The following is a 26,533-nucleotide window of genomic DNA, read 5'->3' as shown; positions in this document are numbered from 1 at the left end:
ATTTATTTATATAGGTATGAAGAAAGTGCCCCCTTAGGTCTCTCCGCACCTATAGATGTAAAGAGCTCTTCATACTTGAAACAGCTCCCTGTCCTTCAGACCCCTGCAAACGCAGATCACTTAAGAAAAAATGCATGTATCAGATGATCTGATCGATCTCTTTTTTCTCCTCCTTTGAACTAGTGGAGCTGTAAAAAAGTGGAGCTGCTTAATTGCGATAGTTCACTAAGAAGCTCCCACAAAAGAAGTATTTATTGTCTAGGGAAATTTTATCTCTAGTTCATTTTATTGTAAAAGATTCTATCTCAGAAATGCTGTGAATCACAGATGAAGGGGAGTAACGATAAACTCAGGGAAAACATAAGGAAAACGTGTGGGTGTATGAGTTTGCACATGTCTGTAAGCTATAATAGATATGCAAATAGAAAAGCGAGTGCTTGTGGACATGTGGTTTTGTGTCAGCTATGAATTTTATTCATCAGCTCTTTAACACTAGATTTACACACTTTTAAAAAATAATCCTGACTCATTCTAGGGAACCTTTATCATCTAGTTTATAGCGATTTCATTTACTGATCCAATTATAAACTAAATTGAATCCTATCCACTAACACAGGTTAAAATGTTTTTATTATACGCAGCTGTTTGATATCTCCAGGTGTGGGAGCACACAACAGGGGTGGAAATTAATTAAGCACGATGTGGGAGATGCTCGCGGCCGTATGTTCTGTGCTTGTCAGCCGGAGGAGACGCGTGTCAAACACTGCTTGATGCGTTGCAGCATGTCTTCCTCTGCCTTCCTCTGCCCTCCTCTGCCTTCCTCTGCCCTCCTCTGCCTCCTCTGCCTTCCTCTGCCCTCCTCTGCCTCCTCTGCCTTCCTCTGCCCTCCTCTGCCCTCCTCTGTCTTCTTTCTGCCTTCCTCTGCCTTCCTCTGCCTTCCTCTGCCTTCCTCTGCCCTCCTCTGCCTCGCAGCAGGCACGCTGCTGCCTTGGGAGCTCCAGCTCTGCAGAGCCTTGGCTTCCCGCTCTCATCGCTTCCCAGTTTCCCAGGGCACTACACAGTGATACACGTATCACCACAATCGCCCCCGGAGTTCTCTGATGTGCACAACTATTTCACACGAACGCGAGAAAGAAACCCCCTAACTGCATTTATATTGAGCATCGTGTCATTCTTCAGCATCCTTTACCATCTTCAGCGCTCTTGCAGTATCCTGATTTTTATGTTAATAGCTAGGGCCACCAGGCATGGAAGAGAAAAGATTTTAACCTCATACCGGATAATTCTTATCTATTTTTGTGCTGATACAGTTGCCAGGCACAGGTGCTGTCTTGTGGCACTCGAGCCTTTCTTCTAGGTGCAGAAGCTGTAGTCATAAAAATAGTGCGTAGGAGCAGTAAGTATATGATTCGAAGGAACAATCATAATTATCAAATACAATTAATTTAATTTTCCCATATTTATAGAAAATGGTTAGACACGATTCTTGCACTGGTTGCGAAAAACCAGTAAAATAAAAGAAAATAATGAAAATAGTTTAATATTGTGTTCATGTCCAAGTTCCACAGTCACAACAGTTTGTTTGTAGACATGCTCTGAATAGGAAATTGGGTGAATTATTAGAATAAAACTTTCTCTGTCAGCAGTTTGCTAACCACAGGGATACAAGAAAACATAAATATATATAATTTCATTTTCATGAAAGAATGTCCTCCATCTTAATCTCAAAGGCAAACCAAAAAATACTATTGCTGGTGTGGGGAAGGTATTTCACTGCATAATGTGAAGAGTAAGGGAATGTACGTGGTATGGTTTTGTTTGTATTTACTTGTGTACAGGTGAAATGCAATTTATTATAGTTCATTATTTAAAATAATGTCCCATATCTCTATATAGGGATATCCCTAAGGATATATGTCCCTATGTCCCTATGTTGAGGGACATCTCCTCCATCATCTGCTCCAAGAGGTCATATAATAGTGCATCTATAACTGCTAACATCTGGAACTATTCAAATCTCAGCACATACTATTATATTTTCAAAGAACTCCAGCCATAGTACCGAGGAAATTGGGCCGCGGTGATTCGCGACCCGTACCAGCGCGACCAGGTACCCAGGGCTCCTTCAGCTGCGTTACCTCATTTCTAAAGTGAAGATGAGGAGCGCGCGGTGACTCTCTGGCTTCATTGGGATAGTCCAGAAGAGGGAGCTTGAAATTAAAGAGTGAAGAGATTTGAAAGTACCAGAAGGAATAAATTGTTCAAATATGGGAACTTTGTTATGGTCACCCTTTATCACTGGTGGAATTTGCTTCATATTAATAACAACAGAGATTTGTTTTGAGGATGATAATTATTCTTGTGGTGGTGTGTTACTGTCCCACCAGAAGCAATTTTCTTTCAGCTATTAAGCTCAAATACTTATTTTTTTCAGCATGGTATTCACCATTGCTATTCCAGAATGTTTGAGAAAATGACAAGTAATTAATTGTGTGGAAAATGTAAATCGTATATACTCATCCTTTGACTTAAAGGGCCATCCTTCTCTTTAGGCAGCTCAAATACACCGGCCTCGTTTCGGCGATGCCAGGGCTGAATTTGGCCCATTTTGCCTGAAGTACGCGCTCGGCAGTGTGCCATCCGCTTCCTCAGTCGCTCCTGCAGTGCCCAAGCATACAAATAATGCCTTCTCTGCAGCTGATAATCATATATTTGCAGCTTTGTCAAAGGAAAAGCTTGCAGCACTGCTGCATCCTTACAGTACGTAACCTCCATCGATGTCTCTGTCTTTACATCAAGTCTGGTTAAGACCGAGCTCCTAATCACTGTCCTGTACTTACTAAAACAGAAGGAAGCCTGCGCAGTCTAACATGTGTATACATATTTTTGTGCATCCTAACAAAGTAGGAAGTGTGTTTTAGTGACCCAAGTTTCTGTTTGTTTTTTTTTTTTCTTGTTTGTTTTTCTTTTGGCATTTAAATTTTTTCCTCATCTTGAATTTTAGTTCCAAGGTCAAAATATCTTGATCTCTGCTCAAAACCAGAAAACAAGCAAACAAATATGATTAAGTTGCATTGAAATATCATTTTCAACAACAATGTCTTATTTTGATTTTAACCTTTTAGTAAGAAGCTTAATTCTGAAATAATTTCATAGTGAAAAGTAGATCCTCTGAAGATATCACAGCAGGACATTTAGATGGGTTTTGAAACTTTAAAAAGCATTTTAAATGGGAAATGACATCAGCCATTTTCCACAAGAATATTCAGCTTATTAAACTGTATTTTCTTTCTGAAGAAGAAACCATGTTACCTAATTTCCACTGCAGCCTCCTGCTGTGCGCAGCCTTTGTTGATGAGCAGAGCTGTTGGTGCTGTGAAGTTGTGATACAGCCTCCTTGCGGTAACCCCTGCAGAAGCGCGCAGGTATTCCTGCCTCGCTCCACCATGAGAGAGCACATTTTCCGTGGATGATGGGTGGGATTTCCTCCGGCTGGCTCCTGACTCATGCTTCCCTGCTGCCCCCGGGGCTGCGGCTGGGCCCAGGACCACCTCAGCTCTCCCACCGGGAGACACTCAGTGCCAAGCCCTGGGCTCCCGGCGTCTGGAAGGGGCTTCCAGACATCCCTGCTCCGACCCCCTGCTCAAAGCAGGTCTGGCCGGAGTTGGCTGCTCTCACCAAGGGCCTTGCCCAGTTGAGTTTTGAAACATTCCCTGGGCCCCTCTTGCAGTGTTTGACCACCCTCATAGTGAAACTTTTTTCTTTGTATCAGGTGGGAATTTCCTCTGTTCCCGTTTGTGCCTGTTGCCTTCACACCCCTCTGTCCTGCAGCTCTGAGTCTGCCTCTGTCTTCTCTGCACCCTCCCATTAATCACTTGTAGACAGCAATAACATCTCCCTCATCTTTTCGTAAGAAGATCTCCCACCCTCTCTCCACCTGCTGTATGCCCCAGGCCTTGGACCGTTTTGGTGGCCACTGTGGACTGGCTCCAGTTTGTCAATGTCTTTCTTGTGTGGGGGAGCCCAAGACTGGACATGGTACTCCAGACTGTCTTACAAGGGCTGAGCAGAGGGAAATAATCAATTCCTTCAACCTGCTGGCTATGCTCTTGTTGATACAGCCCAGTCTGCACTTGTCCTTGAACTACAAACTATGAAAATGTCTGAAACTGGTCTGCAGCGGGAGGCTCTGGAGAGCTGGCCTGTGTTCAGCTGGGTCTGCTGGAAGGGATGCCGTGTGTTAGACACAGCGTGGTATGTGGCATTGTGTAATGTCCTCCTCCACCTCCCAGCAGCCATCGCATGCCTTGCCACAGGGCTTCTTACACAAAAAGGCTGATGGGTCTGCAACTGGGACTAGCTGGGTCTTCCCTCAACCTTGTGAAAGGTCCACTAGAGATGATAGTAAGGGATGGACCTAAGTTACATTTCCACCAAGCCCTGTCTCTTGGACAGACGTGGTACAACCAGGGCCGTGGCAGCATGACTTCAATGAAATGGTGCTTCTGAGGGGTGGGCAGGAGGAAGAGGCGAAGGCGAAAGCCTTGGGGAGGGCGTGGGGTTGGACCCTGTCACTCTTGGGCCACAAGGACTGGACCTTTTCAGAGCGTCACCTGCTTGTTGCAGTTGGCCATGGCAGATGGTTTTCCAGATGAAGGTCTCGGCACACACTCTTTCTCTTGGAAAACTGCTGTTAACGTGTTGAAGCTGATGTGAACCATTGACACGAAGACGTACAGAGTCTGTAAAATGAATTGAGGCTCTGCTCATAAAGTTTCATTCAGTTCATTTGGTGTAATAAGTCATGAACCTATGAAAGGACTTCATAAAACAGTAAAAATGGAAATACTTCACAGAAATAGAAGACGACAATTTTTTATTTCTTTCTGTTTCACGTGCCTGTTACTTATGTGGACTTGTGACCTAATAAATGTTACGGAATTAGACATGGACTTTAATTTTAACCTACCATTCAGAATGTCTTCTCATGTCTGATTTCAAAGACTTACACGGTCATTACAGTAAAATTAATGTATGTCTTAATTGTCATAATACCTAAAAAATTGGCCGTTATACTGAAGTAATTAAATAATCTCAATTGCTAATAGCTTTGTATGCTGCTGTAATTAATTTGTTGCTGACCTAACAGGAAAAACAAACCAACAGAAGTAGATGGGTGGTGTTTTCGTTAAGGCTTCAGTGCTGACTCTCCCCCGTAGGTACCCGCCTGCGACACCACGTATTTGATTATAGCAGCTGTAAGCTCCGGGATGTTAGTTTTAAATACCTCTAAAAAGGAATCTTTTATTTTACCTGCGTGCATTGCTTTTATCCTCATTAGTGGGTGAACAATAGTAATTGTTTCTCGGTGGTTTCCGTATTGTGCATCAGCACTGCCATGCAGCGCTCCTGGGAGCGAGCAGTGTGGATGGAAGCCTTACGCTTGCGCGCAGCGTGGACCCTCGCCTTTTATTCAGTGGTACAATACTGCATTTACTCCTTCACTACGTAGGTGTTAATTGAAGCCAGTCGGTTTAAATTCTGGGCTCTTCATCCTTACAGAGCAGGAGAAGCGGTCGTTAGAACAATTGCTAGAAAGTTGTTATCTTTTCAGGAAATGAATCAAAAGAAAATATTAGACATGCACCAGAAGAGACACCCCCACCCCCCCAAGTTCAGAAATCTTAAAATAGTACCCAGATATAATTGCTACGGCTAAAGAAAGGCAGAGTCGCTATCAGTGATGTTTACTAAACTTTAAAGGTACGTAAGTCGGGAAGGTTTAAGGCACTGGAACCCTCCTGCTCGGGCAGCCTCCCTGAGAGAAAACCCTGCGTGTCTTCTGCTGGATCTGCCGGAGCAGCTACGTGTCTTTTAAAGCTAATCTCAACAATACAGGGCTCGCTTTGTTTTGCTCGAGAGATAGCAAAAGGAGAGAAACTGTGGGCAGAGCACACACTGAAGGCTTTCTGAGTCTGCCTGCACAACGGAATTGTTCCGATTGAACTCTGACAAATTATAACCTGCAGGTATAACGAGGATTTTCCATTTTTGCCTAACACATATACATTTTGTCTCTTCCATTTTTTCCTCTCCTGCAATGCATTCAGCACAGCAAGGGCTGGAAAGAAATCTGATTGTGAAACTGATAAATTGTCTTACATAGTTTCCCTATTTTGGCCATTGCCATGGTCTGGTTCTGAAAGTGCTTGGAATCCTCCTTCTCTCGCTTTGTTTTAACAAGCTTCTTCCCGGTTGCCCGTTCCCAGTGCTACATTACCTACAGCACACATTATTTTTTTTTGTCTATCTCATCTTCTACGTTGACTCCAACCAGCCGCGGTGTAAAAGCAGATGAGATGATTTATTTTTATCACTCCCTTTTTCTCGTGAGAAAGAGGAGCCCTGGGCCCTGCCCTCTCTACTGCCTTCCTCTTTGCACAGTCGTTTGCGTCGTGGCAAATGGGGTCAACAAAATGCTACTGAATTCAATCAGCAAAGTGTTTCGTCATATTTGTTTTGCAGTCACTGTGACAGACTCTGCTGGTGTGAGCAGCTGCCGTCTCATTGATTCGAGTGAAGTTTTCCTTCTTTGCGTGAAAAGGGACCTGGCTGGTCCTGGGGAGGCGGCCAGGAGTCCTCGCCGAGGGCAGGGGACCAGCCCCGGAGGTTCCAGGTCTCGTCTCTGGTTTGCAGTTCTCCTGTACGCTCGTGGAAGAAACTTCATGTGTTAAAACTTGCTGCAAGCCTTCGATATCTTTGACCTTTTTAAAAAAAAGTCTTTTAAATTTTGATATTCCCTAAGAAGACAGATGGTATTTTTTGATTGAATAGATAGAGATTTCGTGTCTAAACGCATTTCTTGGTTTCGCTTTGTTGGACTAGTTAACGGCTCGCTCTGTGTTCTGTGCCGCTCACAACCTTTTCTTGTAATTTGTTTTTGAATGATGCTAGCAAAAAGCTACAAGGAATTAAATGTGCAGAAATCCCCCTGGAAAACGTTAGTGATGTCCTGCTGAGTGTCTCCCTTTGGATTCAAAGATGGATATTCAGGTACGGACAGTCCCAACACTTCCAAGCTGAAAATTGCCCTTGATACCTTCTGATTGGAACACAGGGTTGACTCAGGTGCCCTGGGTAATCAGCTAGAGATCCAGATCCTCTGGAAGCAGGCAGGGAAGCAGTGAAAAAACCACAAAGCCTGTCAAGAGCTTTGGCTCTGGAGAAGGTGGGGAGGAGCCCTCCGAGCGCTGGTGCTGCCGGGGTGTGCTGGGAGCAGCACATCTCTCGTGGGCACAGCCTCACGAAACAACAGCGGAGATGCCAGAGCTGGGGCTCTGGAGTCTTCTTCCATCACCTGAATCATCTGGAAACGGGGCAAACGATGCATTCTCAACAAAATAAGGAAATCCCTCCGAGCGGTTCTCGGTTACAGCAGAATCATAAAAGTCCTGGCGGGCGCAGGGCGGAAGACAGAGGCTGCTGTGTTCCCGCGGCTCAGCTCAGGGGGAAGATGAAATCATGGTAGTTCAGCGTTGGGTGAAGACTTAACTACTGATTTTCTGGCTTTTTGTTTACACTGGAATGAAAGCTGCTTGTGCTTGAAAAAAAATTTTGGTTGTTAGGAATCTGTATGTGTGTGTCTGGCCCTAATTATTTAACAAAACCTTCAAACCCAAGAAATACAACGACCTACTTTTGCAAAGCTGTAGAAGGTGGCGACAGTCTTTGCTGGATGGTGAGATGGTTGCGGCACTGCATTTGTAAAGGGTTTTTTTTACTTTAATGATCAGAGGGTCATTTTGAATGGCTTAAAACCAGGTGCATGGTACAGGAAAAAAACAACGGGTCATATTTTTGGCCCTGGCCTTATTATTTATGCCTTTAGCGAGTGCCACTTCTTAACTCACTCAGTATTTAAAGATTTACTTGTTTTCTCTACAGAAAGACCCAGGACACGTGGCTGAAACTGCATATGGAGCATCGGGCGTTTACTGGGGAGGTGGAAAATATCTCTCCTTATTGTAGATTCAGATTTTGGCTTGGGTCAGGAGCAAACTTTTCAAATTTTCGAAGTATTTTGGCATGTTGTTCCTTGGGACATTTGTGTGTTTATTTCAGACATTGCGAATAAAGACAGTGATAAATTTTTCAAAACAGATTCTACACTTCGTCTGAATTAAATCAGAAGCCATATTTCATACAGGGACCTTAAGCATTTGGTACTTTAGGAGATGATAATTCCCAGAAGGGTGGCTTGCTTCGGTGGTACTCTGGATGTCCCAGTTTTTGGCTGCCAGACTTGTAGGCTGAGAAGCTTTGAGGCTGCCTGCTGATCCGTACCATCTCAGAGCTGTCGATTTAATGAATCGCAAATTGAGCATCCAAAAGCAGAAACACCCCGACTCATTAATCACTGTGAGAAATCTTGGCCTAACCGTATCAATTAACAACAATAGTTCCTAGTAGAAGAGAAACATGACGAAGTGTTTCCAGTGACAGTCATGATATTATTGATCCCTTACATTTATTTATCAAAGATATGCCCTTGTTTCTCTTTGGAGGTGTAAGTCAACATCGCCGTGACTTCGGGTCCCTTGTAGGTCTGTGTGTTCATATGTATTTTAGACTAATGTTTGATGACATGTCCTTCAAAGGTCTCTTTAAAAATCCAAGTCTTAGTCTAATAAGATTAAGACTTTGCTGAAACACATCATATATGGGATGCTAGAATATTTACACTAATATTCTGCTCCACTGCTACACAGCAGAATATTAGTGTAAACCCGCTGTTGCTGCTAATAGGCTTTGGGCTCATTACACCCTCAGCTGGAAGTTTTAGTCTGAGAGTTTTAAAGAAGGTTTTTTTGGTAAAACTAAAAGGTGTTGTAGCAGTGAAATGTGGAACATTTTGCAGAAGGGTGCAGTGCTATACATAATTTATTGGGCACTGTTTGTACAGTCAATTGTTAAGTTATAAATAAAATACAGCCTTAAAACAAAGATGAAAAGGTGAAACAGTGGGTAGGTATTTCCTCTGTATTTCTACTAAAAAAAAAGAAGGAGGTTTCCAAGTTTGTTCAAACAGTCACGTTTTGGTTTGGTTATTGATATTCACAGCGTTGTGCCTATTTTTGGATGTATCGCCTTGAAGACTTTCTTCTCGGCTAGGCAGAGGGCCTGTTCCTCCCCTGCATCTCCTGCAGGCTCCGGGCTGCTCCTGGGGCTCGGCGAGGGAAGCCCCAGGGAGGCAGATGGGCCTCCTCACACTGAACTTCCAGGTCCCAGAGCTACTGAAGGACAGCTTGACTTGCCTCATCGACATGAGGTGCCCTGGGGGCTGTTCCAGTTTGGCAGCGGTAGTTCCTCCATCCCATCAGAGCCTCAGCTCCCGTTTCTTTAGCTGGAGGACACCAGGGGCTGGCACTGGGACCAGCTCCGCAGCCGGCACCAGACCCATGCCTTCTGCCAACACAGAAGTCCCTTGAACTGGAGAAACACTGAATCCATTGAAGATCATTAAAAATGAGTTTGGTGGATTTAAGAATACAGGCCGTATACTTTTCAGAATAATTTATTGCATGTCTCTGCATTGGTGCTCAGAATTAGGTGAGAAAGAGGTTTCTCCGCAGAGCCTCTGAGCAGGCTTTTTGTCCATGCTGGGGGTGTTTGTCTGTGGTGGGAGCTGATGAAACAACGGGGGTAAAATATATCATTTCACTGTAGATCATGGGCTGAGCATCCCTTGCAGGTACTGCAGAGCAGCAGGAGGTGCCGGGTTTGAAACCTCCCAGTTCTCCTACAAGTGGTGCTGACGCAGAGGTGCCATACCGAGCAAAACGTTCTGGCTGCTGAAGAGGAAAGAGATGACCAATTTGAACTTAGGAGTGAAACATTTCCTAGAACTGAGCCTGAATAAATTCTGGAACAGCTGAACAGGAAATAAGCTAATAATGGGATTTTACAATATGCATTTCCCATATAAGGCGCTGAAATGTAGCACGGGTTTGTTTGCTGATCTTCTGGCTATTTTGGTGAAAATTTTAGGTTTCTTCACTGTTTGCGCTCTGTTTCGATTGGGAGGACTTTGCTCCATTCCGGGGTGCAGCGTTCCATCTCGCCGCTGCCATGGGTGGTCCCTGGGCGGACCATTCGTAGAGCAGAGCAGGGAAGAGACTAGTGAACAATTCCTCCTGGCCGCCTTTTGTTTGTGCCGGGGAGCTGTTTCCTTTAGCCCTCGAGACTGATGCATAGGAAGGGGAAGAGAGGTGGGGAGCGCCCGTCTCGGTGCGGTTCGTGCTTCTGAAAATAAGTCCCCCAAAATCTGCCGTGGGGAAAGGAAGCCCTGGCTCCACGGAGCCTGCCGGCTCCCTCAATAAACAAAGGACTGGCTTTGGGCAGGTTGCCCACAGTGGTGGTGCCGGGTGCGTTCCCGTCCTTGCCGCTCTGCCTGGCCTTTTAAGGATATGTGACAGTAAGCTGGAGACCACGGTAAGGTGTGTATTCAGCAGTGATTAACGAGCACAAGGCTCTTCCGCAGCTTCGGTGTTTCTGTAGCATCGGTCAGATTCCCTTCTCAGGAGGAACTCGCTCGGATTTGCAGAGTTTGGCCTCTTCTGCAAGTGAGCGCAGTCTCTCGCCAGCTCCTACGCTGCTTTCGTTTAGAGCCATCTACCTTTCCAAACGTGCTCCCTATTGTGGAACAGGTTTTACTTGTAAATGTGAGGCCAGATGTTCGGAAGAGGAGAGCTCCCGTTTCGGCATCTAGCAATTACTGCCCTGACACATACCGATCGCAGCTGAAAAGCTGAAATCTGTCTGCTTAGACAATAAAATGCTCAAGCTGGCTGGTGTGTGCCGTGCTATAAGAAGCAGCCTCTATATGCATATAATTCAGGAGTTCTTTCAAAATAGCAAGCACTGAATCACGGTCTCACTTGGTTTTAAACCACAGCTTGTGCCAAACTAGTTGCGTTGAGTTCTTGCCAAGCAGGGGCTCACTTTCCAGTTACAACTAACATTTTCCTTTTCTTTTTCTGCAAAATCTGTTAATGAAAGCTAAATGAAACAATGAAGGTAGGTCTGCTGGCTAGATAAGAAATAGGTCCGATTCGTGAACGAATGTTTCTTTTCTTTTCCAGTGACATATTCGATGCCATGTTCCCCGTCACACACATCGCTGGAGAAACAGTCATACAACAGGGTAATTCTTCCCCTCGGTTTTTCCCTCGTATGTTTGCTGAGATTGTACAGTTTGCAGCTCTCTGTCTGCGAGATGCGAATTCTTCCCTCTTTGCTTAACAGGAAGAATAACCGTATTCCAAAAGCTTCTAAGTGTGCAGCTCTATCATAAGTTCACGGATGCGGGTGTTTCACTACGTGTGCGGGGATCTCCTACAAAACCGCGCTGGCAGATCCCCGGGGCTCCAAAGGGCTACAGTTAAATGTAGAAAAATAGCGCTTCAAATTAAAATGCTCATTCCTTACCTGAAGATAGTCGGGAAGTAAAGCACCGCTCCGAATGCGTAAGGGTGGCACAGCCTGGCTGAGAGTAATTAGAGATGGAAAATATTTTTATAGTTGTTGGGAATATTCAACACCTCATTGTGCTGTATCGTCCTTATCGCACTTGGCAACTTCCCTGCGTGCCTGCAGCGCGCCGGGGAGGACTGCGGTACCCTCGGGCTACATTAAAGCCTCTTGTGTGCTCACGCTGAATGAAGTGTTGACTCAATTAAAAGAGATAAATTAATGCAATTGAAAGATATTAATAGGAAGAAGTCATAGCGATATTTTGATTTATGAAGGCAAATAGGCAAGGCCGTGTCAGAAAAATGAATCTCTGCCTAGGTAATCTGGAGTACAAACCTGTGCAAATATGTACAGGATTAAATATGGAGAGAGGAAGTTATTGAGTCGTTTATCAGACCTTCAGGAAACAATCGCCTTTTGTATTTTGCTTCCAGGTGATGAAGGAGACAACTTCTATGTGATAGACCAAGGCGAGGTGGATGTGAGTACACTCTTACAGTATAATATTTATTTTGAAGCTACGTAATAAAATCGTATGCTCTGGCACACAGCTCGATCCAGCCATGTGCTGGGGTTCTGTCTCCTTGGAATAGATTTCACGGGACTGGTCTCATTACTTTGCTTTTGTTGTCTTAAATCATTTGTGCATAATTTTCTAATTGGCATGTTTTACCTCCTAGCTTATTTGTCCCTTCCAAGCAGGGAAATACGGTATCAAACCCGAGCAAATGCCATGATCTTCCCAACCCTCAGCACAGGCGGAGGTGCGCAGTCTCTGGCAGAGCAGGCCACCGTGCTGGAATGCACCCCGGGGCTCACAGCAACCATAAGGAAAATATTTTCTTTAATCAGTTAGCTTAGCTCATGTGTTGGGGTTTTTTCCCCCCCCCACCAAATTGAGATACAGCCTGAGGCAGCGAGTTTCATCTCAGAAACCTTAATTTGCTTTTAAAATTAGGTCCAAATATATGAACAATGCAGCATATTAATAAAGCAAGGATTATTGTAAGTGTAAAGTGATCTGTTAGACCACAAAATGTTTACAGGAGTATGCGGCGGTTTCATCAGCAAGTCTTTGAAAAGAAGCTTCTTTCTGAACCTGCCTCCGAAATCGTAATCTATTCACCTCTTATCATTTTTATCCTGTATGAAACTCGTCCTTTTGCAGTTTTGCTACAAGTTCCTCATTTGACTGAATTTCCTGCACACACCTGACGTACCCACAGTTGTCGGATGGGACAGGCGCGCTCATCAGCAACGTTGCTCTTCGGATGCCCAGATCAGTTTTGTTTGGCCTATTTAAAGAAGAAAGTGATTTATTTTAAATCTGGGCAGGAGGCATACGGTTATTTTAGTGAAAGTTATTTTTTTTAGCAGTCTGTTTGTGCCCGGAGACCATCTAATTGGTATTGTTGGGAACTGAGAAACCTCACACGCTGCCTCTGCCTCTGGAAGCGGCTCCTCAGGAAATCCGTCTGAGTCACTGTTCCTATCAGGCAAACCTCTCAGTAGCAAACAGTGCCACATCCACAGGGCCGTGAAAGAAAAGAGCAATATTTATAGAACAGTGCGAAAATTTAGTTCTAAAATAATTGGTTAGGGCCCGATACCGAGCTTAATGAGTTCACTGGCTTTGAATCAGACCCACAAACATACGCAAATGCTCACATTGAAGTTATAGATTAATCCTCTTTAAAAATAATTTGTCCTCCCTCAAAACCTTTAGGAAAGCTTCCTTCAGCGTTTGGCTCAGGGATGGTGGGGGACCGAATGTCATGAGAAAACAGTCTGCAAAACCATTGCAATTAATTGCAAAAAAGAGAATCTTCCATATGCACATATTGGTCTTACAAAGCAGTGACAAAACGGGGAAGAGAGATGCCCAGGGCCCAGCCAGCTGGGCGTCTGCTGGTAAATAAAAAAGTGCTGTGTGGATTGTGTGTAACTGGTGGCTGCCACTGATGGCCGAGGTGGCCATGGCTCTGCAGACGCCAAGGAGGACTTGTTTCGAGCACCAGTTGCTGTATTCTCTGTCGGGTAAGATGGCATCTTAGCTCCCTTCCCGGGTATATCCTGGCATCTACTCAGGAACACATTTACTGCATCGTGTTCCTTGCACATCAGAGGTTCTCCTTGGGTTTTTTTATGGAAAGTTGAAATTCTTTCATCTTGACCACAAGTAGCCCAAGAAGACACAAGAGTGCAGATCATTTTGCATTGATGGTTTCTTGAGTTCAATAAAGTCTTACGCAGAGTAAACTTATATTTCTCAGGACATTTCAAGGGCCTTTGAGATTTCTGAGGTAGGATTTGGGATAAAATCTGAAAAACTACCACGGTGACTAACTGTGGCCTCCCAGTGCCCCTGCAGTGCAGTTACACATAGGCTCTTAAGCTGCATTTTATTTTTTAAGCTGTTTTTGAAAATTTTATGCCAGATCCCTGATTTGAGAAGCTACGTGAGCCCTGCTGGGCCTTTAAGAACGTGAGCAATCCAGTGGGACTCCCTGTTTTGCTAACCAAAGAGCACAGCGGTGCACAGCTTTGTTTTGCGCTCTTAGAGTTGAAGGCAGGAGTTTTCTTTGTATTCCCAGTAGTTTGCAGCCTTCCAGTCACTTAGGTATGATAGAGGTTATAAATTCTTCCTGCCTTGTCTGTGAGACTTGCAACAGCAGATTTTCTAAGCAATAAATGAAATAACTGGGTTTCTTTGAGCAGGTGGCAACTTCGCTTTGACAAACATTTTCAATCCCGGCTCCCCTAATTGCCAGAATCAGCCTCTCTCTGCCAGGGCAGATCAAAATGGACAATCCACGATAACATCATCCTGACACTTCTCAGGCTCAAGCAGGGACAGTTTTCTGACATGAGCTGTGGGACAAACCCATCCGAACAAGTATTAAGAGATGTCATTTGGCCTGAGCTGCTTCCAGGAGCAGCCGAAGCTCCTGACCCCTCTCAGTCTTGCAAAACTCTTTGGTGACCAACTCCCCCTTCAGCATCCCCTTCCCTCGCCCTGCTGCTCCTCACCCCTGCTCTCCTCAGCTCCCGGCCGGGTGCTCGCTCCTTCCTAAGCCCCTCCTGTACCTTGAGCCAAAACACACACTGGATTTCTTTGCGAGACACTGTGGAAAGCACAAGAAACCTTCGCTCATCCGGGAGCAAGTTGCGACTGCACCCCGGTAGCTGCCTGGGGTGAGTGCCTTTGCTGGGGAGCTGCAGGGAGACGAGCCTGTCCCCCCCCGGAACGAAGCCTGTACCGGGGCAGTTCGTGCGGAGTAACTCGCCCCGCTGTGAGGCAGCAGCTCCCACCCCCATGGCTGTGCGCCCTCCCACCCTACGTGGTGCTCCCCAGAAGAGTTCTCCCACTTTCTGGGCAGCGGTGCTAAAATCCTTGTTGTCTGAAGAAAGTCCAGACCGCTCGTAAGCGAGCTGCTGTTCATTTAAGCCTTGCCAGATACGTTTTTTGGCACGCTTCCACCCTTCTCCAAGAAAAAAAGTGACTTGGAGAGTAGACAATTGACCCCGAGACTTAAAGCCTGAAGGCATTTTCTGCCTAGTTGAGCTGGCGTTGGCATATGCACGGCGGCTTTTAACCCCTGGCCGGGCTCTCTGCCTGCATCGTGTCCCCAGTGGGCACAGGAGTGGCAGGCGTAACCAGGGCTGATGGATTCAATAAGCAGTTTACTTCAAGAACATAATGACTGATAAGCACCCAGGTTTTCCGTACACGTGCAAAGATACATGTAAAGGAGGTTACAATTGCCATCATAAAATTCCCATCTCCTGGAAGAAAGTCATGGCAAAACTGGAAGATAAAGTAGTCTGTCCACCAAACAGCTAAAACCAAACAGAAACCACCGACAAAGCTAGAATAACAAAATTGCTGTGTGGTGTTTTGAGTTTAAAAAAACGCAACATTTAAAAGTAATTTGCTGTTGGAGTTTTGCCATAGGCACCCGAAAGAGTAAGAGCATTCCAGTATTTTCCCTTAAAAATAATCTGAGTCAAATAAGAGCTACAACAAAATACTTTTAAATATAATAACACTTTATCCTCAACTCTCAGATATTCTTAGGGTATAAACAAGCCTCGTTAACATAAAGTATCTTTACCTTTCCGATGTATTACTATGGGCAGCCAAGGAAGACTGAGTAGCCTTCCGTTGGCACCACGCTCAGCAGGGACTGTGGGCTGAGGGAGAGGGGCACAAATTTTCACATGGAAAAAGAAAGGTTTATAGAAATCAAGAAAAGGTAGGTCTTGGAGGTGCTGGGGTTTTCCTCTCATATTCTGTATGCTACAAACCAGGAATACTCTGCCCACAGCTGGCGTTGGGTGGGAAAGGCCATTATAGCATTGTCGGTCATGGTCATCCTCCGTAGCGCATCGGGGCTGAGGAGAATCGGTAACTCCTGACCCGGCCCTGCAGGTGGGTGAAGTTTATACCAGGTGGAGGGTGGCATGAGGTTTGGAGTCTTCCAAGTCAATTGTCTACCGGCAGCTTTTCTGCTCAGGCGAATCTGAACGTGTGCCAAAAAGTAGCCGGCAGAGCTTAAATTATGGTTTCCAGTAAAGATGTTGAAAGTACCTGCTAAAGTATGTGTCTTGCAAAAATCTCTAAGCCATATTTCTAAATATAAAAATGACTTCCTGTTTACTATTTTAATCTTACAACCCCACATTTTTTACTTTAAAAAGCACCGTCGACTACCCTTTTAAAACAGATGTATTTTTTTAGACCAAACAACTTCCCATTCTATTTAATGTCACAGCAACTTTCTCGACAGTCATTCTCAGGTTTTCTTCTTGTAAAACAACATCAGCTGAGCTATAGTATGGTGAAACTCAAAATGAAAACTTTTCAGTATTTTTTCTTAAATAGGTTCTGTATTTTCTGTATAAATCTATGTGTTGAGCTATATGTGAATATAGTGGACAATAGATAAGATTAGCTTTTGATTTTAGGTCAAATCTTCTTGAAGCCCTTATTCATACGTACAAACTGTCTGATTTGTATATACAAAGATGAAAATTACGTGGTGGTTTATGTGGGAATGCTGTTGGATTTTAAAACTAGTCATATTTTATGGTTAGATTCCATAGATTGCTTTTGGTTTGAATTCTTCCATCATTAATGATCTTTCTAATTTCAGAAGGATGCTTTTTGAAATTTGAAACAGAACATTTTAAAGTTTGGAGGTTTTCAGCTTGAATTTTTAAGGATTCTCAAGGCAGTCTCCAAGTTTGTATATTTATATTTAAGAAAAGCAAACTTATACTACAAATAAAGCACTGGCTTTTTTTGAGAAAACTACCCGCATATAAATACCCTTCATGTCTAAGGCTCGCTTATTTTTCCAAGAATAAATAAACCTCATCTTCATGTTTGGGTAACAAATATTAAGGCTTGACAAGACACAAAGCACAAATTATTACAAACAGATCTGAGGGAGGGGATTTAAGATCTGAAAGTTGCAGTGCCTGGAACAAATTAGATTGTCCACATAGATCACAAAGTGGCAGCAAAGAAAAATGCTAAAAGTTAACTTGAAATCGGCAATAAAAAATTAAAGTAAAGGTAAATTCACGGCAGTGAAGCTCAGAGATAGGTGTTCTTATCCATATTCAGAGTAAAACTCTGTATTGCTGCTCCTGGTGAGGTTACTTTCTGCTTCTCTAGACAACACGAAATGAGTGAGGCCAAGGTGCTCTTGCTTTGAGCACGTGTGACTGACGGCGTTCTCTCTCGCAGTGAGCGCCTATGTACATTGCAGCCCACGAAGAGAGGAACTGCTGATGTTCGCAGGAGATTTTTCCCATTTGCCTCCTAAAAAAAAAATGAAATGAACCAAGTTTGGTGATTTTCAACCCCTCAAAAGTTGCAGTGCTCATACTACGTGATGGAAAACAATAGCCATGTAAAGTACTTTTGGTCTGTGGAAGGAGGGTGGTCCTGATGGCGTGGTCATCTTTGGACATCTGCAGTTCTACATCCTCTTCAGCTGCATGAAAGAAGAAGGTTCCAGCTATTACGGAGCTGGGATCAGCAGGTCAAGTAACGATTAGGAAGGTTTCACTTATGTACTTGCCACTTTGGTGAGAGTTCATAAATGCCTAAAACTGCCTGAGCCAAAACCTCAGCCCAGCATTTTTTAGGATAAAGAGGGAGATCATCTGAGCTGCTGCCATGTAACACTGGCTTTCATAAGCTGTTCTCAGCCTAAAATAGTTTTACTTCCCACACCTTACAAACAGAGCTACTTTCCTTTCTACTTCTTTTTTTTAAAACGTATTTTAAAGGGATCCATGATGGAGCTGAACTCTCTGTTAAAGGGCAGAATGGCTTTGTAATGTGCCGTCAAGGCACCTGAGCTTCATCATGGAGACAACAGTTGACGATTGACTCAGCCCTTTGCAGAGAAGGAAGTGCAATGGGTTTCCCCCCAGAAGACAACAGTTATTCTCGAGCTGTTTTCTCTTTTGGAGGTTGGTATTGGAAATGGCACTTTTACTGGGGGAGTGAATGCTGGGCCCAAAGATGGTCAGATCAGTGATCTGGTTTCACTTCAGAGCACCTTCAGCCTGACACCCTTCGGGTGGAGGAATGGCCTTTTGCATGAACTCTTCACAGGCGAGATGTCAAATGTGACTTGGGGACTCTCGTCAAGCAAGACAGCAAAATTAAAGAAGTCTTGGGGCAGTTTAGCAGTAACTAAAGAGTAGTAGCAGTAACTCTAAAGCGTAACCTCTTTAGAACAACCATGCAACAGAAGATGCCCATCCTTCACTTGCTCTGCCTTGAGGTTCACCAGCGTAATTCCCCTCTCCAGGCTGCAGTCACATCACGTGTACTGCTCTATCAAGAACCATCACATACGGCGTAAAAAAATACGTGTGGGAATGAGTTTATTTCCCACTTGCAATTCAGACCCTTCTGCAATAACAAAACCTGCGCTTTTCAGCAAACCTCATGTATTTTTGACATGCTGAAAAAGAGTCAAGGATGCAATGTCAGTTGACGTTCAGGATGTGGTCCAAAACTTATTGGAATTATTGGATTTTTCCCATCGTCCAAGACTTTTTACTGAATTACTGCATCAAACCCTGGTCCATCCAGTGGTTCCCACAGAAAGGGGGGATTCCTGCATTCAAATCCTCATTTCAATAATTTTGCAATGGATTCATTGAGTTTAAAAATTTTTGTGCATTCTCATTATGTCACAAGGCTTTCAGAATCCGAATTTTATTCATCCGTTTCTGCTGCTTGTCCCACAAAAAAAGATCCAGGAGCCACAGTATTACCTGCTTGTTTCACCAGGAAAGTGCTTGGGTTTGCCTGGCTTTCTAAAAACTTTTTTTTTTGGCTTTCATTTTTTTCATCATGAGGAAAATCAAAAGTAGCTTCAGTGTTCTGTCAGATTTTCTTTCTGCAGCAAGCATAAAAGTTTGAAGGGTGTTGTTATCCTCCGGCGTGATGTTCTACGTGACGTTCATTCTGTCAGGGGGAGAAATGAAGCTGTAGCTTTTGTGGCTTGAGCTCTTTCTTGGCAGTCGGCTACCACCTGCCTCTTTGGGATTATTTTTACCCTTTATTTCATCCCCTTGATGCTGAGATGCTCCAGGGACACCCAGAGCCCCGGCATGGCCGGGAGCTCAGCAGCGATGCTGATGCTGCTCCTTTTCGGCTGCTCCCAGGAGATCTCTGCCCCAGCAGAACCCGTCCATGGCCGCGTCCATCTCCCGCCGAACCGGTGTTTCACTGGCCTCAGCAGGAGCTGGGTCAGATCGTAGTTGAATATTGGGCAGATAATTTGGGATTGATTCCAGCTGTAGTTTGTAATACGCCTTTTCATCATAAAATGAAGATAGAATTCAAGTTAATACTGACAGTTTGTTGAATTTTGATCCCAGTTCATTTATTTTGGTCACCATCTTTTCTCATGCCCAGCTTGAACAGCTCTAATTCATATATTTTTTAGAAACTGCTGGTCTGTTACTCAGTATTTCATAGTAGATTATGGTCTTTTCCTTTGCCATAGATTCCTGCTTAACATGAGAATACCTGCTTATTTTCTTCATCTAATTTTTCTTCACATAGCTTGCAAACAAATGAAATTCATTCTGGTTGGTTTCTGGTGTTACTGGTCTGTTCACAGAATGAAAAGGGTTTATTGTGCAGGTCGGTAGCGGCAGGGCTACACGCGAGCTGCAGAACGCGCAGTCCGTACTGGTCCGTGGACACGGTGCTGCGTCCCAGGGGCTGCATTGTCCCGGCACAGCCAGGAATGGCAGCCCGGCGGGAAGCGCCTGCCTGGGTCCCCCTGTCTCCAGTGCAGGGTCTTCTACACAGCACTTGGGCGCAGGAATTCTTCTCAAATTAGATGTCATCCAGCAAAAATGCCGTGGTAGTGGTACTGATCCATACCATGTCACCTACATACCACGTGGGTCAAATATTGCTTCTGTAGAGCCAATGTTAAAGGCAAAGGATAATTCTGCGTGTAGCTTCTCAAGTCCAAAGCGCTTAGTAGTCTTCTCTAAGGGAGAAGCAGATCTCAATAGTTGTATTTAAATGGTTGTTGGAGGCATTACACTTAGGGAAGAAAAAAATGTTCCTTTTCAAAAGATGTTTCCCTGTTTTGACTGTTTTTCATTTCATGGCCATGGTGCTTTTCAGCAAACCTGGTTACACACATCAACAAATGTCCTTCCTTTCAAGTTTGACAGTGTTAATAAAAAGCCAAAGTCGTGACAGTTCTGCTTGTTGACTGGCTGAGCCTTGAGCACAAGAGGGAAAACCCGATGCCAGTTAACCACAGGAGCTGAAAACTTGGCGAGTAAATACAGTCATTGTACTGGAGCAAGATGGCTTGAAATTCTGTCCACAAAGCGGGTTGTTGCCCTCTTCGGGGACAGGCTGCAGAACTGCTAGGCTCTTGCTTTCCTTCTCTGTCCCCAGCGTTGGCGATTAGAAAGGAAATTACTAATAGCTTTTTAGGTGACTGGTAGTGGGAGGAAAAGTGCAACTGAGTCCCCGAACTGGTTTTATTTCTTGTTTTGTCCTGTGCTGTGGTAGGTTTATGTCAACGGGGAGTGGGTCACCAGCATCGGAGAAGGAGGCAGCTTCGGGGAACTGGCACTGATCTATGGAACACCCCGCGCCGCCACCGTCAAGGCCAAGACAGATCTCAAGCTCTGGGGCATCGACAGAGACAGCTACAGACGCATTTTAATGGTGAGTTTACGGAGAAGGGCTTGTTTGTGGAGCTGGTAATTTTACTTTTTCTTGTAGTACCAGCACTTCTGTTCGGTGTTCAGCGTACACTGATGATAGAAGGCTGGGCGGTCTGTGTTTCTACATAAAAGAGAGAGGACATGACGGTGACATTGAGTAAATTAAGTGAGCTAAAGGAAGGGGGGACAAGATGCAGCAGAAAGATGCTGAGTCAGAAATGCAACTGAATAACATTATTCATAACTATTATACATGAATGAAAACCTCAGGAGGCCTCCGTTACCCACCGAAGCTATGCAGATCCTCTCCTTCTCATCGTCAGTCTCAAAATGTCTTTCAGCACTCCCTCTTGCCTGTGAAGCCTTTGAACTTGTGTTGTATTCTCCAAGGCAGGCAACGCAAGGCAAAGCCAGCTCCGTAAAAAAAAATAGATTGGGTTGGACTGTGCCCCCCACGTTGATTGTCCAGCACGGAGCCACAGGCGGGGTGTCCCTACCAAGGATTCACTCCCCTGCTCCTTCCAAACTGCCCGGGCTCTGCAGCAAAGCCCAACAGACCTTCTGGGCACCTGGGCTGTCTGCTTGCTTATGGGCTTCCGTCGTGTCTCGAGTGGTGAGTTTCTAATGGAAACTTTGACAGATGATTAGCTTTATCAATGCCGTAGCTTTTTTTTATGAGTTTGTTTCCAGTGTCCGTGTGCATATCTTTTCCTTCTCCATAAAATATTCCTTTCTTTTTGATAATTAACAGACAGATAACTCTATTTAAAGCTTCTTTCTCAATAGGGCTTGTCTCTAAAAGCTGCATTGTTTCATTCTGATCTGAAGGAAATTACACCATGCTCTCAGCATAATAAAGGAGTGTGCATTTTGAGATCATCTATATTTCCAGTGGATGTCATGGATAACGGAAAAATTAGCAAAAGAATTGAGTAGATTTTGCACTTAAATGGTTAGTTCTTAAGCAGCAGAGTCTAAGAATGATCTTTATTTATACCGTGTGATGACTGTTGGATGTCTGTATGAAACGTTGCTGGTTTTCACTCTGTGTTTCATGGACATAAAGGAACATCACGCTGACATCTAGGAGAGTACATCTGATGGAATTATACTCTTTCCCAAAATACACGGCCTGATCACTCCAAGACAAAATAGAGGAATAATGATGAGAAACGTACTGTCTTCTCTCTTGTGGCTAAGGAGGATGAGTAGATTCTGAATGCTTCCCAGTGCGGGGAAGCAGGCAGCAGTGACTGAGACCTTTCTGCAAGGTATTTGTAAACGATAGAGCAGGAGAATTTCCTAACGGCTTGAAGAGGCAAATTCAACTCGCGTGTCCCATGTCCTACGCAGATGCAGCAGAGGGGTGTCTGGGTGACTGGTGCGATGAACCTGCATGCTGCAAGGAAGAATCCAAGGTATACGAGGGAAGGAATGTAGGAGGGAAATAAACGTCAGGACAAGGCACATACTCCTTGGGTTTTTAAGCATTGCCTTTTACAGCTGCCTGTAACCTCGCTACTAAAGAATTGAAGGGACAGATTCACAGCCCTCGTAGCCTGGAGGTAATTTCAGTTTTAGCGCTGATGAAAATAGTGGTACCAACATCATCCAGCCCCGTGAGCTCTCGGGTTTGCTCATGTGTCCGTTACCATCGGATAGCAGCCTGCAGAAGGTGAATATTTGATGCAGAGACAGGATTTTACTGAAAGGGTTTGAAGTCTCAAGTGGAAAAGGCTGTGCTTTTAATGCTGGCTTTAGCCATACGTACAACTTGGATATTACAGATACACTTCTGTTTGATTCTAGTGTCGTGCTAAGTGATTTTCCAATTAATTTACATATTCTCTGAACCAGTGCCTGCTGTACCGTGCCTAGCAAGCTCAGTTTCTGCTGCTGATGAGACCTTTAACTTAACACGGAGGTGTTTTCTCTCCCTCTCTCTCTTCTTGTGTTTTTTTACAGTTGGGGCCATTAAAAATTGGCGGTCTGTTGCATTACATTAGATACCCAGACAGTGTAATTGTAGTATTCCCAATACTTAGATGAGAAATATTTCAGGTAGGATGGTGAATTAATTGCTGCAGGTATAGAAAATGTCCAATTTTAAGTGCTGTCCACAGTGAGTGCAATTTACCCATCCAGACTACACGAATTCTCTCGTCGTTTCATTGATTTGTAGGTACAGTGTGGATAATTTCTTTGCTGTAGGTGAAATGAGACACCTGTCTCTGCGCGTTCGTGTGGGGGCAGGTTACAGAGCTCGCTGCACATTTCCTCAAGCCCAGGAATTAATTACGTCGTGTTTCGGTGGCTGCAATTCATACTTGAAGCTAACTCCACCATTCCACGACTGGTTTTGCTGCACGCAGTTTCAAGATGCGGTAGTAGCTGCCTTTCAAGTCCCAGAAACATGGTTTCCTGCCATTTAGCCTCTAACCTTATGTTTTTAGAGAGCTGTTGGATATTTTGAATGTGGAAATCCTTCTGCCTTTTAAGTAAGAGGTAGTAATGCTTAGGATATTTTTTGAAATATATCTTTTAGTATGGGAGGGAGCATTTTTTCCTTATTTTCTGTTTGCAAATACTTTTGTCCAAGGGATCAATGACCTTTTTCTCCCAAAGATGTATTTTTTTTTCTGTAGTCAGATAAGCCCTTCCATAACCTGAGATAGTTTTTTGTTTTGTCTGCATTCCTTCCTGGCCATGACCAGCCTCATGTTTTCTCAGTCTAGTGTTGAAATTTTATTCAAGTTGTAAATATTTATTTGCAAATCATGCCTTCAGGTCCACACTTGCCAAAAAGATTTTATCCTGTCATGAGACACTTGACTCTCTACCTCGTTTCTCCTTGCAGGCTCTGTTTTGGTTCTTTGCTTCACATTTAGTAATTCCTAGTTTTTATTTCTGTTTAGTGCCATTTTCCCCACTTACGTGTCTCATTGATCCCGACCGGTTTATGGTACAAATAAAATGCATCTCAGGAGGTTTGGGAGTTCGGATATTCCTTTTTTTGGATGGACAAAGCCTGATGCAAAAAGTCCCTGCTGGCTTTTAGTTACACTTGTCATCCATTTATTATTTAGCCTGTCCCAACAGAAGTTTGTTAAAACAGATATATTTCTTTATATTTCATTGTCTCGGCTTAGGTATCCCGATGGCTTGAAGGGCACATTCAAGTTTGTTTTAGCAGCTGTGATGACTGTAAATGTTGGGATAGTTGTTTTTGTTGGGATTCACAGTGAAATTGGTGGCTTTCACTGCAGTCCTTGACAGAGCATTATACCACGAAATTCACTGTACGAGATGGATTACAAAAACCCACTTCAACATGTTCCCCCCTCGGTATGCTCACAGATTATCTGTCCATTTTTATGTTCCTTTTATTTCATAACATTACCTGTGCTGAGTTGGATACTTTTCACTGTTGCGAATTTTTTAATGTATACGTTCTCTGTGTGTGCACACACATGCACATGTTTATGTATATGTTCTATGTTTATTTACTTACATTCCTCTGGGAGAGATGCAAAGGAATTTTTTGCCATAGGATTCTCATATAATTCAATAGCTAAAATGCTGCCGCTTTCTTCTTTGCAGTTGGGATTCGAGAGCATCACGGAGTGGGGAACATCCCAGGGTAGTACAATATTTGTATTCTAAATATAGCGAATACCACAAATACCAGAGAAGCAAATGTCTGTATCCCAACATCAGATTGATCCCCCAGACAATTCAGTTCCCAGACTGAGGAAATTTGAAGTATTAATTTCTTGTAATTTCTTCTTGAAGAAGGCTTGATTCAGGATAATTTAACTATCCTCTATGTTCCCATGGTCCATGATACCTGGCTCTGAGAGCAGAGTTTACGTGGGATACAATACTTTGCCCATTTGGCAAACTTTGCTTGCAGAAAGTGAGTTGCAATATTGGGATATAAGTCATGACGAATCAAGGTTAGCCAGTTCCTAATGTTATGCCTCATTTTATTTATGCTATTTTGGCTTTCTTCTACCATCTTTTCACAGCTTTGAACCTGAGAAAAAGTTCTTTAACAAGTGCCTTTTTCCACTCAGACAAAATAAGTCAGCAGGACTTTGTGTTTCCGTAAAATGTAGGTTGCCTGGTGGCCAAGACATAAAGCGAACACGAAGCCTGCAATCCATCCGACATCTGTGCAGTGCAGCACTGGGCTATTTTCACGGCCAGTATGCACGGTGACTCTTTCTTTCATGCTCCTGTAAGAATGTACACCCAAAGCATCGTTCAATATCAGGTTTATGCCAGGATTAAAGAGGGCTGGAGCAGTCCAGGAGGCCATTCCAGCACCTCCTGCCAGCGTAACGCTTTTATTTGAAACTTGAGCCGTGCTTTGCCTCTCGGTAGCCGTTCGTTTGGCTTCTTCCTGAAGGTGGGGATTTCTAAGAAGGACCCGATCGACTCCAGCCAGCCCATCTGTGCACCCAAAAAAACGGAGCAAGGAAGAAGACACGAAGAGTGCTGGGGGGACCAAGCGAAGAGGCGAGCAGAGGGGAGGAAAGGCAGGGACTGGACTGGTGGGGGAGTGGGAAGAAAAAATGGAAGAAAACAGGGAAAGCGAAGCGAAGAAGGGGCAGCTGGAAGAGAGACACAAGAGTCCTATCCAACAAGACCTGTTACAATCCCTGGGGCATTCCTTTCTCCTAGCCCATGTGTCGCTTAAGCTGAGCTTAGGGCCAGCAACATTTCTAAGTGGTCCTAAAACTGAGCTCTTTTCTGGGTGGATTTGGCAAATGCGAGTGATCTCGTTTCTCCCTGGGACTGTTTCAGGGAGGAGCACTGCAGCTTAGAATATTAACGAGTCTTCGTAGTTAGTGGGAACCACTGTCTTTAAGAAGATGAGCTTGTGCCTGACAGCTCAGGATCGGGGAGAAAGTGAACAAAGGAAAGGAGGGAGAGGAAGAAGCAGCGACTATTGAAATAAGATATTAATAGGTTAGAAAAAGCAGAATTAATAAAGACTTTTTAAAACATGCCATCAAGAACCCTGCCAGTGCAGAATTATTCATGTACATTTACTATTGTTTTTATCTGGCTCAAGCACTAAGATTTCTACTGCTTCCCTTGGGAAACTTTTCTGCGAGAGAATAATTCCTAAGTTGGGAAAACTTTTTTGATATTCATCTTAAATTAGATTTTCTTAATTTTCTCCTATTACTTTGAGTTATGTCAAGTTATGCCGTACTAAATTGCCTTCTCTTTCTGTCATATATCTGTAGATGATTATCACCGTCTACTTAAAACCCTTGCAACAATGCGTGCCAGTGGTGAGCGTGCCATACCTGTGATCCCAGCCTTGAGCTGACCTATACAGGCTGAGTTCATTTTGCTCCTTCCATACCAGCTCTCCCTAGGTGTTGTAGCAGTTTTTCAGGCTCTGTGTGGTTTGGGAGCACTTTTCTGGAGAGGAGGTCCCCAGGCAGAGTGTAGCACGCCGGGCGCCATCCCATCCGAGCCATGGAGATGGAGCCCCTAAACTTCATTCCTGGCTGATGTCTTCAAGTATACAGACCGAAATAGCCTTGGCTGTATTCCTCTTGCAGTGTGATGTTGCAAACCAGGTCTCACCTACTGTCTGTAAATCTCTTTCAACTGTGCAACTTTCCAGTCTTCCTCCGTTCGTCAAACATCTGTGCTTTGGGCTTTTTTCTCTCTTTTCATTTCTTAGCTGTATTTTCCAAACAGAAGCTCATTCTGTTATTTCCTACTCCCGTTTCTAATGTTT

General features: G+C 44.1%; 1 protein-coding gene and 1 long non-coding RNA gene across 7 annotated transcripts in view; one reads left to right on the top strand and one right to left on the bottom strand.

The window, feature by feature from the left end:
• Positions 1 to 26,533, top strand: part of PRKAR1B (protein kinase cAMP-dependent type I regulatory subunit beta) — a 101,900-nt gene that overhangs the window by 49,034 nt on the left and 26,333 nt on the right. For all 6 annotated transcript variants that reach the window (XR_012588671.1, XR_012588670.1, XR_012588669.1 and 3 more), the window contains exons 5-7: positions 11,142 to 11,203; positions 11,967 to 12,013; positions 20,612 to 20,770. Coding sequence is in view for 3 of the 6 variants with exons in the window: in XM_074597419.1 (XP_074453520.1) it covers positions 11,142 to 11,203; positions 11,967 to 12,013; positions 20,612 to 20,770 (268 nt within the window). In the remaining 3 variants the exon portion in view is untranslated. The remainder of the gene's footprint in view (positions 1 to 11,141; positions 11,204 to 11,966; positions 12,014 to 20,611; positions 20,771 to 26,533) is intronic.
• Positions 2,971 to 11,553, bottom strand: LOC141747318 (uncharacterized). The gene is made up of 3 exons (XR_012588672.1): positions 11,488 to 11,553; positions 5,314 to 5,555; positions 2,971 to 4,742 (listed from the first exon to the last, which is right to left on the bottom strand). It is a non-coding gene; the product is annotated as an uncharacterized LOC141747318 (long non-coding RNA).

This window comes from Larus michahellis, chromosome 8 (assembly GCF_964199755.1).
Source record: "Larus michahellis chromosome 8, bLarMic1.1, whole genome shotgun sequence".
In the NCBI taxonomy this organism is placed as follows: Eukaryota; Metazoa; Chordata; class Aves; order Charadriiformes; family Laridae; genus Larus; species Larus michahellis.
This window is presented reverse-complemented; position numbering and strand designations above follow the sequence as displayed.